The following is a 13,646-nucleotide window of genomic DNA, read 5'->3' on the forward strand; positions in this document are numbered from 1 at the left end:
TCTCACGGTGCTAAAAGCGAATTAATGCTGTGCTTCATTAATGGAGAAACAGAGTCGGCCCGATATTAGGCAGTGATTAAGATGTATCGCTTGCATAGCTGAGTAATAAGTCACCAAAGTATAATCAAAAGTAAAAATTACATTAGATTATGCTCCCCACTGATTTGCCGTTAATTTTGGACCAGTTGGGAAACTGATTTATACCATGCACCCTTTTTTCCAAACGGAAGCCCATGCAAGTACAGTAATGCAACAATAAGCTTCTTTGCATATGAAGGAGAGTCACACCACAGGAGCCAATGAAGGAAGGAGACGTCTGCCATGGCATGTGGAAACAAAGAAGTAACACTTGATTAGCCCTGTGTGTGGCCACGACTTTATTCAAACTCGAACTGCGAACCAAGTGTTTACCTCTTCAACACCGCAACTGTGCTCAAACACCCTCCAGTAAAAGTAAAGGCAAACACATTTAAACTGATCTGGGATCAGCTGATAATGTTCTAACTCGTGCAATTCAGGCTTAGACCACTTGATGGCTACAAAAAAAATGGTCTCTAAAACCAGTACCTTTTAATTAAGACCAAATATCATAAATGTTACTGTGCATACATTATTATGTATAACGATAACATTTTTACTTTAATCATGCATAAAATGCTGGCATGTAAACACATTTGTTCAGTAGCTTAACAGGATTTGAAAAATTAATAACTTTAGCCAATTATGTTAACTGTTTTCTCTATTAAATCATCTTATGTAGCTTCTTCGCCTGTTTTCTACATGATATGTTTTATCCTAAAACGTCAGATGTCAGTAAATACCAGTAAGAAGACTTTGGAAAAAAGACTCTTAAATGCATAACACACATAGGCACAGTGGGATTTTATTGCTTTATTTTCATTTCCCTCATCATTGCCAGATATTTACTTTCTACATAATTATTTGTTTCCTCAATACGATATACTTGATTACACCTATTGTTACACAAATCCATTCTGCATAGTTCAAACACTATTTTCTTCTGTCATAGTTCATATAACATGGACTGTTCTGGAAAAGAAATCATTAGACATAAGGCACAGATGACATTAGTAAGGGGTGAAATGTGATCTCTTGAGATTTTTTTTTAAGGTCACTTCTGGTAAAAGCACATCTCTGGACAAGCCTGAATAATAAAAGAAAAAACAATGCATGCACCGAAGATATATTGTATAGCATTTCAGATCAAGGCATAATTAAGTCTTCATATATAGTGTGTATGTGTATACTATAGAGTTACACAGTGTGCACACTGTGTGTAAACAGTGTGTACAGCTGAAATATACAATACTGAAAAATATGCGGTTTTAAAAACTGAAGCAGATTATTTTGTGCATATTCAATACATGACATATTTTGCATCAATTCCTCAATCAATAAAACATACTGCAAGAGAATAATGTTGCATTCTCCTAAAGAAAAAATTCAGGGATCTTAGATTGATATAACAATGATCAAATATTAATAAAAATTTCTGTGAAAACCATATTATATCCACCAGTCTTATCAGTAACTTGTCATTAGTCTTATTGGATTGATTATTCTGCGCATTGTGTGTTATTGGACCAAAATAAGCGAAATGTCATTGCATTAACAATATAAAACATTTAAAAAATTAACGAACAGTGAGATTTTATCACAACTATTGATGCTGCATGCAAACTGTATGTTAGGAGCCAAACAAAGGAAATGCACAAATAACATACATTGCATGTCACTGCATGGATTTACTAGGAGCAGTAGGGGGTAAACAAACTATTAAGGTTTAAACGGGGCCACCTGCAGTCTGAGAGCAACGACTTCACAGATAATCAAAGGCAGAACATTTCAAAGCTACATTCATCTCTGTTCATTATTAGTTCTCGTCTGTCTTATTATTTTTCCATGACAAAGTATCTTATTTTATTGCTTTAGGATTGTGGACGGCCTTTAATCTAACAGGCAGACAGAAATGTAGGACTGCTTTATGGGTCCTACAGTAGTACATTAACATCCATTATTTCCAATCCCTCCTTCAGCTTCATTATCACAGCCTTGACAAAGGACAACAACATTGCTGGCTATTGTTTAGAAATAATGCAGCACGATTTGCAGAGAATTATGGCTGAATAATTGACTTGGAAATGTAAGGGAATAATTTGTCCAAATAACCCTTTGTTTTGGTAATACTTTTCATTCCCTCTCCCCCATCACACACACACACACACACACACACACACACACACAGCCGTTCTGTGGAGAATCAATGCCGTGGAGTAGACGTCAGCTCCTTTCTCTCAGGCCTCCCCTAGCAAACAGGATGTACTGCATTAGGCAGGCCCCTCTTCGGTACATACGGCGTTGTCCTGGCAACCATTCTGATGCAGTCGATGATGGGGCACACGCTCAGGCACAGAGTGCAACCAGTGCAGCTGTCAGTTACCATGGGGAGATGGGTCTCAGGGTCAAACGTAATAGCCTAAAAAAGGAAGCAAAGGCTATTAGATTAGAATTATTAGGTGCTCTGTGGGAGGGTTTGTGGCAAGGGCAGCCCCCCCCACCCACAGCAAGCAGGCTATGCATTGCTCTATGCTGCCTCTCTTAATCACACATGGCCTTTTTAACAACCTCTGCACTTAGTCGGGCTTATCTGTAATCACGTGAATAAATAAACATTTCTGTTTCTCATTATTAAACATAAATGTCATTCAAATGTCATCTATCAATACAGGAAAAAACATGATAGTAAAATAATCAGTTTCATTGTATGTAATGTCATTATTAATAGGAGGGAAACACCCAGAGTCCTTATCGTACATGTTGTGTTTGGTGGATTGAGGTCTAACTCGAAGGTCAAATATTTGTCTTTACTGGAAGGCAGTGACAATACACAGTTAGTTCTGTGAGCTTTAAGAATCACAGTGAACAACATAGCTTTGATAAAACTGGACCGGAATTTAATTATTACAAGTAACAGACATTAATTAATCCACAGAACCAAGGACAAAAACAATGAAACTTCCTTGAGGGGGGTGGATACCGGCAGTGACTCAAAGATTATGTCAAAAATATAGGCTGTGATAATTGTGGCATTTGGCACTCTGTCCAGGATGTGTCCCAGCCTATGATCTCTGGAAAAGGCTCCACAGTCTGATGTGACCCTGATGATGATAAGTGCCTGGGAGATGCATGGATGGAAGGACATTTGTGATGCGAATTAATGAAGTACTGCTGCTGCTCCAAACCATCTGAGTTACAGGGCGGATTCCAGGCCCGAATCAACGTCTCGCATGTTCAGAGTTGCATGCTCTCCTCATGTTGGCATGGGCTCCCTCTGGACCACTCAGTCTAACTGCCAGCTCAGCACCTGACTGTGTGTTAGCACGGGGTGCTACCTCCCCCATGACCCGTGCCGTCTGGGATGGGCTGTGGAACACCGGGTCACCAATTCGGTTACCAAAAGTGCAGGGACTGGGGATGATTAGGATTATGATTAGTAGCTGGGAATGTGGTTTGCAGACCATTTTGTGTATCTGTGTGAGTGTCTGGATTATGTTTATATTACATTGTGGAGACCAAATATCCCCCACAAAAAATGCCAGAAGTCTCATATTTTGTTTGGTTACTTATGGTTAAGGTTAGGGCTGGGTAGGGGTTAAGGTCATTATGTTGTGATTAGAGTTTTTCCCATAGAAATAAATGGAGAGTCCCCACAAAGATATGTGTGTGTGCGTGTGTGTGCGTGCATCTGAGGATGATGTTGCCATCGCTGACCCCAAAGGTGTGCATGTGTGACATCCCAATACCTGGTATCCCGAGTCGTTACAAGTCAGGTAGCATTTCCCGCAGTTGATGCACATGTCCTTGTCCACCAGCGCTTGCACTTGCTCCTGGATGCTGAGCTCTCCGTAAGCCCCAATGTGACTCAGAGCTTTGCCAATGATATCCTAAGAAAAGTCTCAGTTTGACAAGGGACCCAGCAAAGTTGTACTGATACAGTGTTTATCTACAAAGCTCTGTAACCTCGGAAACAAAAAGCTAGCGATCAAACACAATCTAACAACCAAAACAATTGCTGAACTTATATTATCTATTACAGAGCAAATGTTACACTGAGAAGCCAGAACGTGCAGCAGCAACTTACCTCAACAAATGGGATGGGTTTCTTTGGTGTGTATCTTCTTGGACCCTTTGATTCTGTTGTAACATCAATGTCTTTCAACTTCTGCTTATAATCTGCTAAGATCTTTTTCTTCTCCACAAGATAAGGGCCAAAACTGGGGAGACTCTGAGTTGGGAAAGCAAGGTAAATAATGAAAAAATATACATATTTGTTTCAGATGAATGGCCCATGGTCATATATATAACACTATTATAAAATAATATTTTATGATAAAACAAAATTTTTCAACAATAATCATGTTAAAAGGAGGTTCGGATAATAAGGTTACTGAGCTGACATTGACAGAACCTTTGTTAAAATGTAAAATGTGAAAATAATGTTCCATTAATGTTACATAAGAACGTTTTCTGCCAGCTTTGAGAAAACCTCTACATAATTTTGGCTAAAGTTCCGGGAACATTCCCTGTTAGCTGGGAAAATGCTCAACAGCTTCATCAAAATTAGCATTTTTCACAAGCTGATCGCATATTAAGTTCTGAAATGACCATCAGAACTATATTAATTAATCTGCATTCCAGATTGAAGCATGCTGCTCAGATATATCTATGTGTGTGTGTGTGTGTGTGTGTGTGTGTTTTACTGCCTCAGAGGTCATATTGTTTAGGGTTAGTGCCTTGTTCTTAATGAATTATGATTTATAATTTACAACTACGCGCTAACCATAAAAAACAATGTATCAAAACATCAAAAAATAAATTATATATATATATATATACACACACACACACACACACACACACACACACACACACACACATACGGCAGGCTTATCTGACTTGCATAGACTGAAACACTATAGTACCATGAGTCCACAGACATATATGTCATTAAATTGCTATGCAAATGAAACTATGATGCAAACTGATTTTATCAGGAAATGTGTGAAATTGATGTTTCTTCTGATGATAAAACTCTTTCAGCTTGAGAAATACACGTCTCTTTGGTAATAGACCTCCATCACATTGGACGTACAAATAGAGACATTGAAACAGATACAATGTACAGCACACGAGGAGCACAGGTTCCCTTGGCACAGAGCTCTGTAAATGGCTCAGGAGGAATTGAAAACCCCGGGTACGCGCCGTGCCGCAGGGGCAAACGCGGAGCATAACGTCGACTATAAAGCACGCCACACAAAGGCCATGTAGACGGCGGAGCCGCTTCTCACTCCTCCCTCTGAGGTCCACCATCCTCTACGAGCCGCCCCGATAAAGGCTTTTTGATAAAGACCGAGTCGCACCAATTATCGCTGCGCACAGCTGGAGGCCTGTCAGGCGGAGCGCTCGCGACAATCCTGTAGCGGCAGGGGGATCGGCAGGAACGGGACATTTTGTTTCCTCTACTCCATGCCGTGCCACAGAAGTACTTGCCTGTAGTGATTTCCCCAGATTACCATATTCATGACAGTCGAGAGCAAAAGAATTCCGCACCGTTAGCCTGAACATTGAAAAGGAATTAAAGCAAACTGGCAGGCAGTTTGTCTTCCACATGGAAGATGTGAGAGACGCCTCTCTCCACTGAATGTAAATAGTGGTCTGTGAGGCTAAGAGGGTAAACAAGGAATGCCAAAGTAATTTTGGGAAAAGTACATGTATGTATCTCAAAAATGTTTCAAGTTTTCCCTGCTGGATTTTATTAATTCAATTTTTCCTTTCTCAAGAGGTTAACTAACATATACCACAAAATAAATGTTAGAAATCATCCCCCAAGATCCATCCATCCATCCATTTTCCAAACCGCTTATCCTACTGGGTCGCGGGGGGTCCGGAGCCTATCCCGGAAGCAATGGGCACGAGGCAGGGAACAACCCAGGATGGGGGGCCAGCCCATCGCAGGGCACACTCACACACCAGTCACTCACGCATGCACTCCTATGGGCAATTTAGCAACTCCAATCAGCCTCAGCATGTTTTTGGACTGCGGGGGGAAACCGGAGTACCCGGAGGAAACCCCACGACGACATGGGGAGAACATGCAAACTCCACACACATGTGACCCAGGCGGAGACTCGAACCCAGGTCCCAGAGGTGTGAGGCAACAGTGCTAACCACTGCACCACCATGCCGCCCCTTCCCCCAAGATCATATATCAAATACAGTACCAAGAACATCATTATTTGAAACACTATTTGACTTTGCTTTTGTTACTTGAAAACTGTCACTGTGTGTATCTACTTCTCATTCTACTCTTCTTAAAGTTGAGGTGGGTTTATTAAAAAAAAAAAAGATCTGTAAACTTGTATTTTATATGAATAATCTGAATATTGATAAGTATGGGGATTTATTAATAATCAAACTTACTTTGTGATTAACCATCATTCATTATGATAAGGCTGTAGGTTAGAGAGTGCATCTGGGATCCTGATCACAGATGTGTGTGTGTGTGAAAGGTTTTTACGACATTTTCTACTTCTCTGCTTTGTTTCTTATCATAGTCCATAGTTCTCTAACCTTGAGTCTGGCTAGGATTTTCTCTTAAGTGGAGCCTCTAGAAAGTCCTGGGAGCCGTATTTGTACTGACCAACAAGGTCGCCTGGATCTGTAAGCATGAATACGGCACATGCAGCGGAATTAAGTTCCGTCCAGGTGGGTGTGTAGTAATCACACAGGCTTTCTTTTTTATGAGTGGTTAAAGCATCATACAAGGCAATACGATTGGTTAATTGTGTTTCGTATCTTTTACATTATTACTTTTGAGGCTTTTGATAAGCTATCCTTAGACTGCTGGATACTTGGAAGTGAATTCCTCAACATAGACAAGCGAAACCTATGTGAGCCCACGAAAGTGCTATTTCAACGCCCCTGTTAAAAACTCTGACAGGCATCCCAGCAGGAAACCTCATGCAATGATAGCTGCCACTGTGACAGCTAAGGTTTGGCTGCCCTCCTTTCTCAACTGAGCATCGCTGGCGGGACGAGTGGAACACAGTATATCCTTCTGGGACTGATGAACAGAACCGGCTTGCCCAGGCTATGCTCAACGAGAGTCCCACTAGGCAGCTTCTGCCACTTGATGCAAAGCATAATTATCATAATTAGCATCATGGAGCAATTTATGTCATATCCATTCAAAACGAATAATAAATAAATGCAGTGCGCCTGCTGCAGAAGAGACTTGGCGATTTTATTTGCTAGCTCTAATTTTGGCGAAGAAATAAATGATAGGTTTCTTGGAGTGTTGTAACAAAGTGAGTACTTGTGCTTAACTCTGCACGTAGAGTGATTTTCCTGTCTGAATACACACGCAAAATAATAAAATTATGCGTGTGCAGCATCATAACTGATCGATCGATCCGTCTGTCCGTTTGTCTTCGAACTGCTTCGTAGAGAGTTGTGGAGACCCAAGTGCCTATCATACACAAAACAGGATATTAGCCAGGGCTACACCGCAGACTGGATGACAGTCCGTCACAGAACACGTACATGGAGACTTAAGACACAGTAATTAAATATGCTTCTAAACTTTCCGGTTGCCGTCCAAAACCAGGGGAAGATTTTGCTTTCAAATGTGTAGCTCAAAGACTTTCATCTATGATAGAAATACCCACTGGTACTGTAAATAAACTAACAATTAAATGCAATCTAATGTTAGACAACGAGTTGATATTTTTAAGACATCTAAAAACTGGCAGTTACAAACAAAAGCTACAGTACAGTCTTGCTGACACGTGAAGGATTTTTGTCTTTGCGTTTAACAAATTGAAAACAGCAATGCACATTCTTATGCAATTTCCATACAATGCTGCAGAACACACTACATTTCTGACATCCATAAACACACACCTGAGGCCCAGGTTTTCCCCTGGATGATCTGACGCTCACTCACACAACCCCCATTAGGACAAAGCTGCTACTTGCTTGTTTCGCCTTCTACATGAATGCGACGTATTTGTTGTGTAATAATTAACCACAAGTCCATTCACAGCTGCTGGAGCTGGTGAACTGTGGATGCTTTAATGAGAGGGATGTGTGGTGCGAGCAAACTGCCAAATCGATGTCTTGAACAGTCAGAGAGGCACTTCTAATTGGATGCAATGTTTTCCCAAACACAAGGCTTGTCAACGGTTTGATTGTTTTGTTTTTTTGTTTTGCTGTTTTGTTGCTGTTTTTAATTCCCAGAATGGTGTATCAGACAGCCTCTATTAGAAAGGCACGCAGTGAATTCCTGCTTAAACTCTGCAGAGGAATGGTATCTCCAAACACAAGTAACAAGCGTCACAACACACCATCCTGATCACCTTGCTAATGCATAATCTACTCAACGCTACTTGAGAAATTCCTTTATTTTAGGCTTTTTATAAGGCTTTTTTCAGCACACATGTACTCTGTTGTTCTTCATGATTCTTCATCCGTGTACAATGTTAAAACAAACATAGCTAATCTATGTCCATAGAATTCTAAATATAATTTCAAGATTCAACAGAATCTTTGGTTAAAAAAGATTTTTAAAAAAATATCCCATAATGGTCTTTAAAGTTTCACTTGCACTGTATTCCGACTGATTAAAAATAAACAGGCAAAATAAATAAACAAACACATAATGTGCAATGTGCTGCACATGTTAGATTCTTCCAGAACAAGCACGACCCACCGTCGCAATTCCCACTTAACACGTCCGGAGCGGCACCTTTCCAATAATAAGCTTGAGCATGGCTAACAATCGGACACAATCGCTTTCGGCCCCTCGAGTGAAATAAGGAAGCCGACTAATGGAAGATCCCATTGAGAACTTGAACAATAACTATACGTCTTGCCTCTGTATGTGCCCTCAGGCGAATGCATGGCCGCTCCCCAGGTTCTTTATGCATGCAAAAGCAATTCTGCATTCTCTGAACCAATCTTACCATTTTAAATCTCTTCCAAATTGTCCCATATGTTACAGTGGATAAACAGGACTGTAATTCCTGAGAGTCTCACCAAGTGGATATCAACAAGTTTATATATGCTGAGAAGTACTCTGGGTGAAGTGTCTTTGTGAGTCATAGTAAAATAAAACTTACCAAATGAATTAGGTTTTATCGACATCATTTGGACTATATATATATATTATATATATATATATATATATATATATATATATATATATATATATAACTGAGATTATATTGAAAAATATGGCCTCAATTTGAATTTGATGACTTTGAATCCTTGATTTTGCAAATCAGGAAGAAACATCATAAAATAAAGTATAAGATTATAAAAGAGCTTACTGTATGAGATTTGGGCTTATGTTTTAAAGATGACTGTTTGCGTTTCAGCAGTATTCTCGGGAATATAAGACTTGGTTAGGGCCCACTTTTGAATAACTCGCTATTCAAAGAATTTAAGGTCTTTCCTCTTCTCCTATAGCAGAAAACTGCTCTCAGTTCCTCAATCTGTTGGTCTCTTACAATTATTATTCCTGTTACAGTAACTACAGGAAGGGTATCACACCTGGTTTAGGTTTCATAAATTTGCCCAGCAAACCGAGTTCTTTAGTTGTATTTAAAGAGTAACAAAGCAAATCCATATATGGAAACAGCACTGACAGATGGGCCTCAGTCTTCTAAGATGCCAGATGGAAGTTGGACAAACATTTGTAGCTATAGCTGTCATCTAAATTGTTGCTGTGGTAATCTCCGACAAACACTATCTAGTTAATTATGGAGAACAAACCCTGTGACCAATAAATAAATAAATATGTCTTGAAATAAATACTGAAACATCATCAAAACAAATAAGTAAGGGGGGGTTCCCATGTGACTCAGCCAGCGGAAATATTCATCCGGTGCGTAGTGTTGGTCCAAAGGCCCAAACGCTGCTGGCTCACATCTAGGCTATATTATCAGCCTGACTGTGCTGGTCTTTCTGCTAGTAAGAAACACAGTATCATCACTGGGTCCTGGGTGACTTACGGTGTGAAAAATAGCTGTCGACTGGCGAGGGTTTGATCCAGAAAGGCAACAACAACAAGCCAAGATACCAAGCAAAATACCGAAGTGTCTACTGTAAACATAAAGGAGGTTATATAATGAAAGAGTTATAGAGTTATATAAATATAGGTTTAAATTAACACTATGATCAAGCACGCAGTGCACTCTGCAATTTATGCCAATCAATGATTATCTCACAAATCTGATTGGCTGTGCCAGTGAATTTCACATTAAGCATCTGTGGTTTGGCTTTGTGGATTGGTTGGATGTTCACTAGTTTTGCGCTAAACATTTGCAGACCCAAGACCGATTTATACAGGTTAATTGGATGGAAAATCTGATTGTGGATCAGCATAGGAGCTTGCTGTAAGAATATTTAAAATGCTTGCATTTCCAGCACTAATGTAAACTGAATATAACAAAGGTAAGTTACACTTTTATGAGACTTTAAACAGGATGACATAATTGATTAGTCGGCAGCACTGTGGCCTCACACCAGTAGATGTTTGCATGTTCTCCCTACCGCGACTTTCATACTCTGGTTTCCTCCAGCAGGCCACAAAATGTGTGAATTGGTGTCTCAAATTTGCTCATGGTGTGCTAGTGTGTGCCCTGCGATAGACTGGCTTTACCCCCTGCTATGAGGAAAATCAGCCCCCTCCCCCAAGAGTGAAACCTGTTTTATTTTTGGGTTGGTCAGGGTTAAGAGGGGATGCTTCATAGCGGCTGCTGCCGGTCAAAGCTTCGGGTCAGATACGGGGAGCTTCTTCGGGTCAAAGCTGGTGTCGATGTAGCTGACGGCATGTTATCTCGAGGAATCAGCCACATCCAAAATCAATACATATGTTACATTAGAAGTCTTCAGTATTTTAAGCCTGACAGCATATATTCAAACAGCCATTCTAATGTAACCTAGCAGCACAAAGTGAAAGAAATATGAAAATATGACCAGGTGTCAATCTACCACCAACACAGTCCTAAGCAACCCATGGGCCAGAGGTCTCCAAAGAGGAAACGCGGCAGGAAGGCAGCCAATCCAAGGCACATGCAAAAGTTACAAGCTACAGTGAATCTGTTAATGGTTCATTTGTATCTGAAGACAGATGTAGCAAATGGAAATAAAATAACAAGCATTATTCGTTTATTTATGAGTACATCACTAATCCATTCATCCATTTTTTCAAAACTGCTTAACCAGTACAAGGTTGCAGCCACTGGGAGTCCATCCAGGGTAACTGGTAGCACATATACTGTATAGTATGTTATTAAATATTGCCTAACTAGAGCTGCAGAAAAAATTTGGAGACCACTCTATGTTATTAAACATACCTGCATTTTTAAATCCTGGTTTAATCGTGGTTCTGCTGGCTGATGGCTACGCTGGGCAGCAGGTTTCTTCCAGATTCAAAATTTCAAAGACAGCAGCACATAAGAATAAGGTGAAGCAGGAGACACTGGGAACGACCAGAAACCAGCCAGGTTAAGGGAGGAAGCGACAATCTAATGCCAGAGATGACAGTTAACTTATCTGACAGTTTTTATGAATCGCAGGATGACATCAAGTGACCTTCAGAGGGAATGGGAAACATTAAGTGCAGGTGTGAGGTGCACTGCTAGGACAGTGTGTATCAGGCTCCTAGAAGCAGGACTGAAGCCCCATAAAACAAGGAAGAAGCCCTTCAGTAATGAGAAACAGGGAGGAACCAGGCTGCAGCTTGCATAAAAAAATTAAAATCAGACACATGCCCATATATTAACGAGATGCACAGTTTTAACTGTATCTTTAAATATAAAAAATACGTTTTACATTTTCCAAGCAACTGTCACACACCCATGTGCCTTTGTCACAGTAATATTTGGTCTTGTTCAGGTTTTCCATTATCGATTTGCACTGAGCTGTGGTAACATCGTGTTACGGGTATTTACATATGACAACACAAGACCCCCCTCCCCCCCCGGCCCCAACCCGACTGAGTTTTTGACTGGATGACGCCTGATGCCTGTTCTGAAAATATGATAAAATAAACAAATGAACAAATAAATAGATAAACAAACAGCTAAAAGGTTCCACTCTGTCAAAGCAATGGGGACAGTACGAGCCTGCAGTGCTGCCAATCCAAAAGCTAGATGTCACTGCCATCCAGAAATGCCATCGAGGGAAAGGCTCTCCTCTCACGCCAGCCAGGAATCTTCAAAACAGCAGCACCTCCGAGTGATGAGGCAAACGCCGCCGTTTATTTTTATTTTTGAGCCGATCCCGGCTGGAAAGGGCATCTTTACCTAACTGCTGGGCGCTAATACCTGTGTGAGCTGTGCATCCGGCTGCCTGGTTTACCGGGGGACAGCAGAGGTGACAGGGTTTAACAATGATACACGACACCCTGACCACTGCTTTCTCCCCGGAGCTGCAGTTAGTAAATAGCGTCAGGGCTTTGATGAATGATGCTGAGCAGTGCTGCATAAATTAGAAACAGGAACGAACTACATTTGGCAAATTATTATTATGTAGCCTCATAGCATGTTATTATTTTTGCTGTCATGTTATTACCAGGAAGAAAGAGGAGTAAGTACCTTTATTTTTTAAAGAGACGGCTTAATGTTTTTAGTCACTGCGTCTGAGCGCCGATAATACCCAAGGCTCAGGGTTTGTCGTTTCTCGGACGTTGAGAGTAAATGGTTTTACATGACAACATACGTGTCATACATACATACATGTCATACATACCCGCCATACATGTAACTGTGGATAAGTGGCCACTCGCCTAACTAGCAATTACTGAAAATAATGCAATAGGGGTGTCAATGTACAAAGCTGTCTCATCCAATTTTTTCCATAGTTTTTCTACTTTAGCCCTGATTGGCTGTTCATGTCGTTACCTTTGGCCAATGGGACACCTCAGAAGGAACAGTCATGTGCTTCTGTGCTCCAGGTGGGTTCTGAATGCAGCCAATGGCAGGCTGCTGTGTAGGGAGCTGAATGGAGCAGCGGTATCAGCAGAGTACAACTGTATGTCAATATATGCTTTTACCACCTGACAATGAATGGAGTAGTAAATTCCCTCTCAAGTAATTTATGTGCATAAAAAACAATAAACAAGATTTCTATTGCCCACAAATATCCCTGATAAAATTTTATTTGCTAAAATAACGATAATAGCTGAATTTCTCTATTGGTGGTGATGATGAAGATAATAATAATAATAATAATAATCAATCGGTCATCCATAATTATGTATTCAAAAGAGGGCTGTGGCCAGCCTGCAGCCTGCGAGTCGTCAGAGGAAACCCACACAGACCCAACATGTACAGTTTGCACAACAACAATAATAATGAGAGGAAGAATGAGAAGATTTTGCATTACAGATGTCAATATGATTTACTGACGTTCATCGGAGGAGAGAGGCATGTCATCCGTGCTGCTTACAGAGCACACGGACACAGCTTTCTTCTACCCCAGGACGACACTGAGTGGTGTGCCCCCCCCAATACAGAAACAAGCTGGCCACACTGAAGGCCTCATTACCTCAGCATCCC

At 40.7% G+C, this 13,646-nt stretch overlaps 1 protein-coding gene across 1 annotated transcript in view; it reads right to left on the reverse strand.

Moving 5' to 3' along the window:
- Nucleotides 1-876: 876 nt before the first annotated feature.
- The window catches only part of dpyda.1 (dihydropyrimidine dehydrogenase a, tandem duplicate 1), a 120,818-nt gene continuing 108,048 nt past the window's right edge, over nucleotides 877-13,646 (reverse strand). Inside the window, exons 21-23 of the mRNA XM_048976588.1 lie at nucleotides 4,163-4,306; nucleotides 3,825-3,965; nucleotides 877-2,497 (exon numbers count right to left, since the gene is read on the reverse strand). Of these exons, the coding sequence (XP_048832545.1) occupies nucleotides 2,327-2,497; nucleotides 3,825-3,965; nucleotides 4,163-4,306 (456 nt within the window). The 3' untranslated portion in view covers nucleotides 877-2,326. The remainder of the gene's footprint in view (nucleotides 2,498-3,824; nucleotides 3,966-4,162; nucleotides 4,307-13,646) is intronic.

This window comes from Brienomyrus brachyistius, chromosome 15 (genome assembly GCF_023856365.1).
Source record: "Brienomyrus brachyistius isolate T26 chromosome 15, BBRACH_0.4, whole genome shotgun sequence".
Classification (NCBI taxonomy): Eukaryota; Metazoa; Chordata; class Actinopteri; order Osteoglossiformes; family Mormyridae; genus Brienomyrus; species Brienomyrus brachyistius.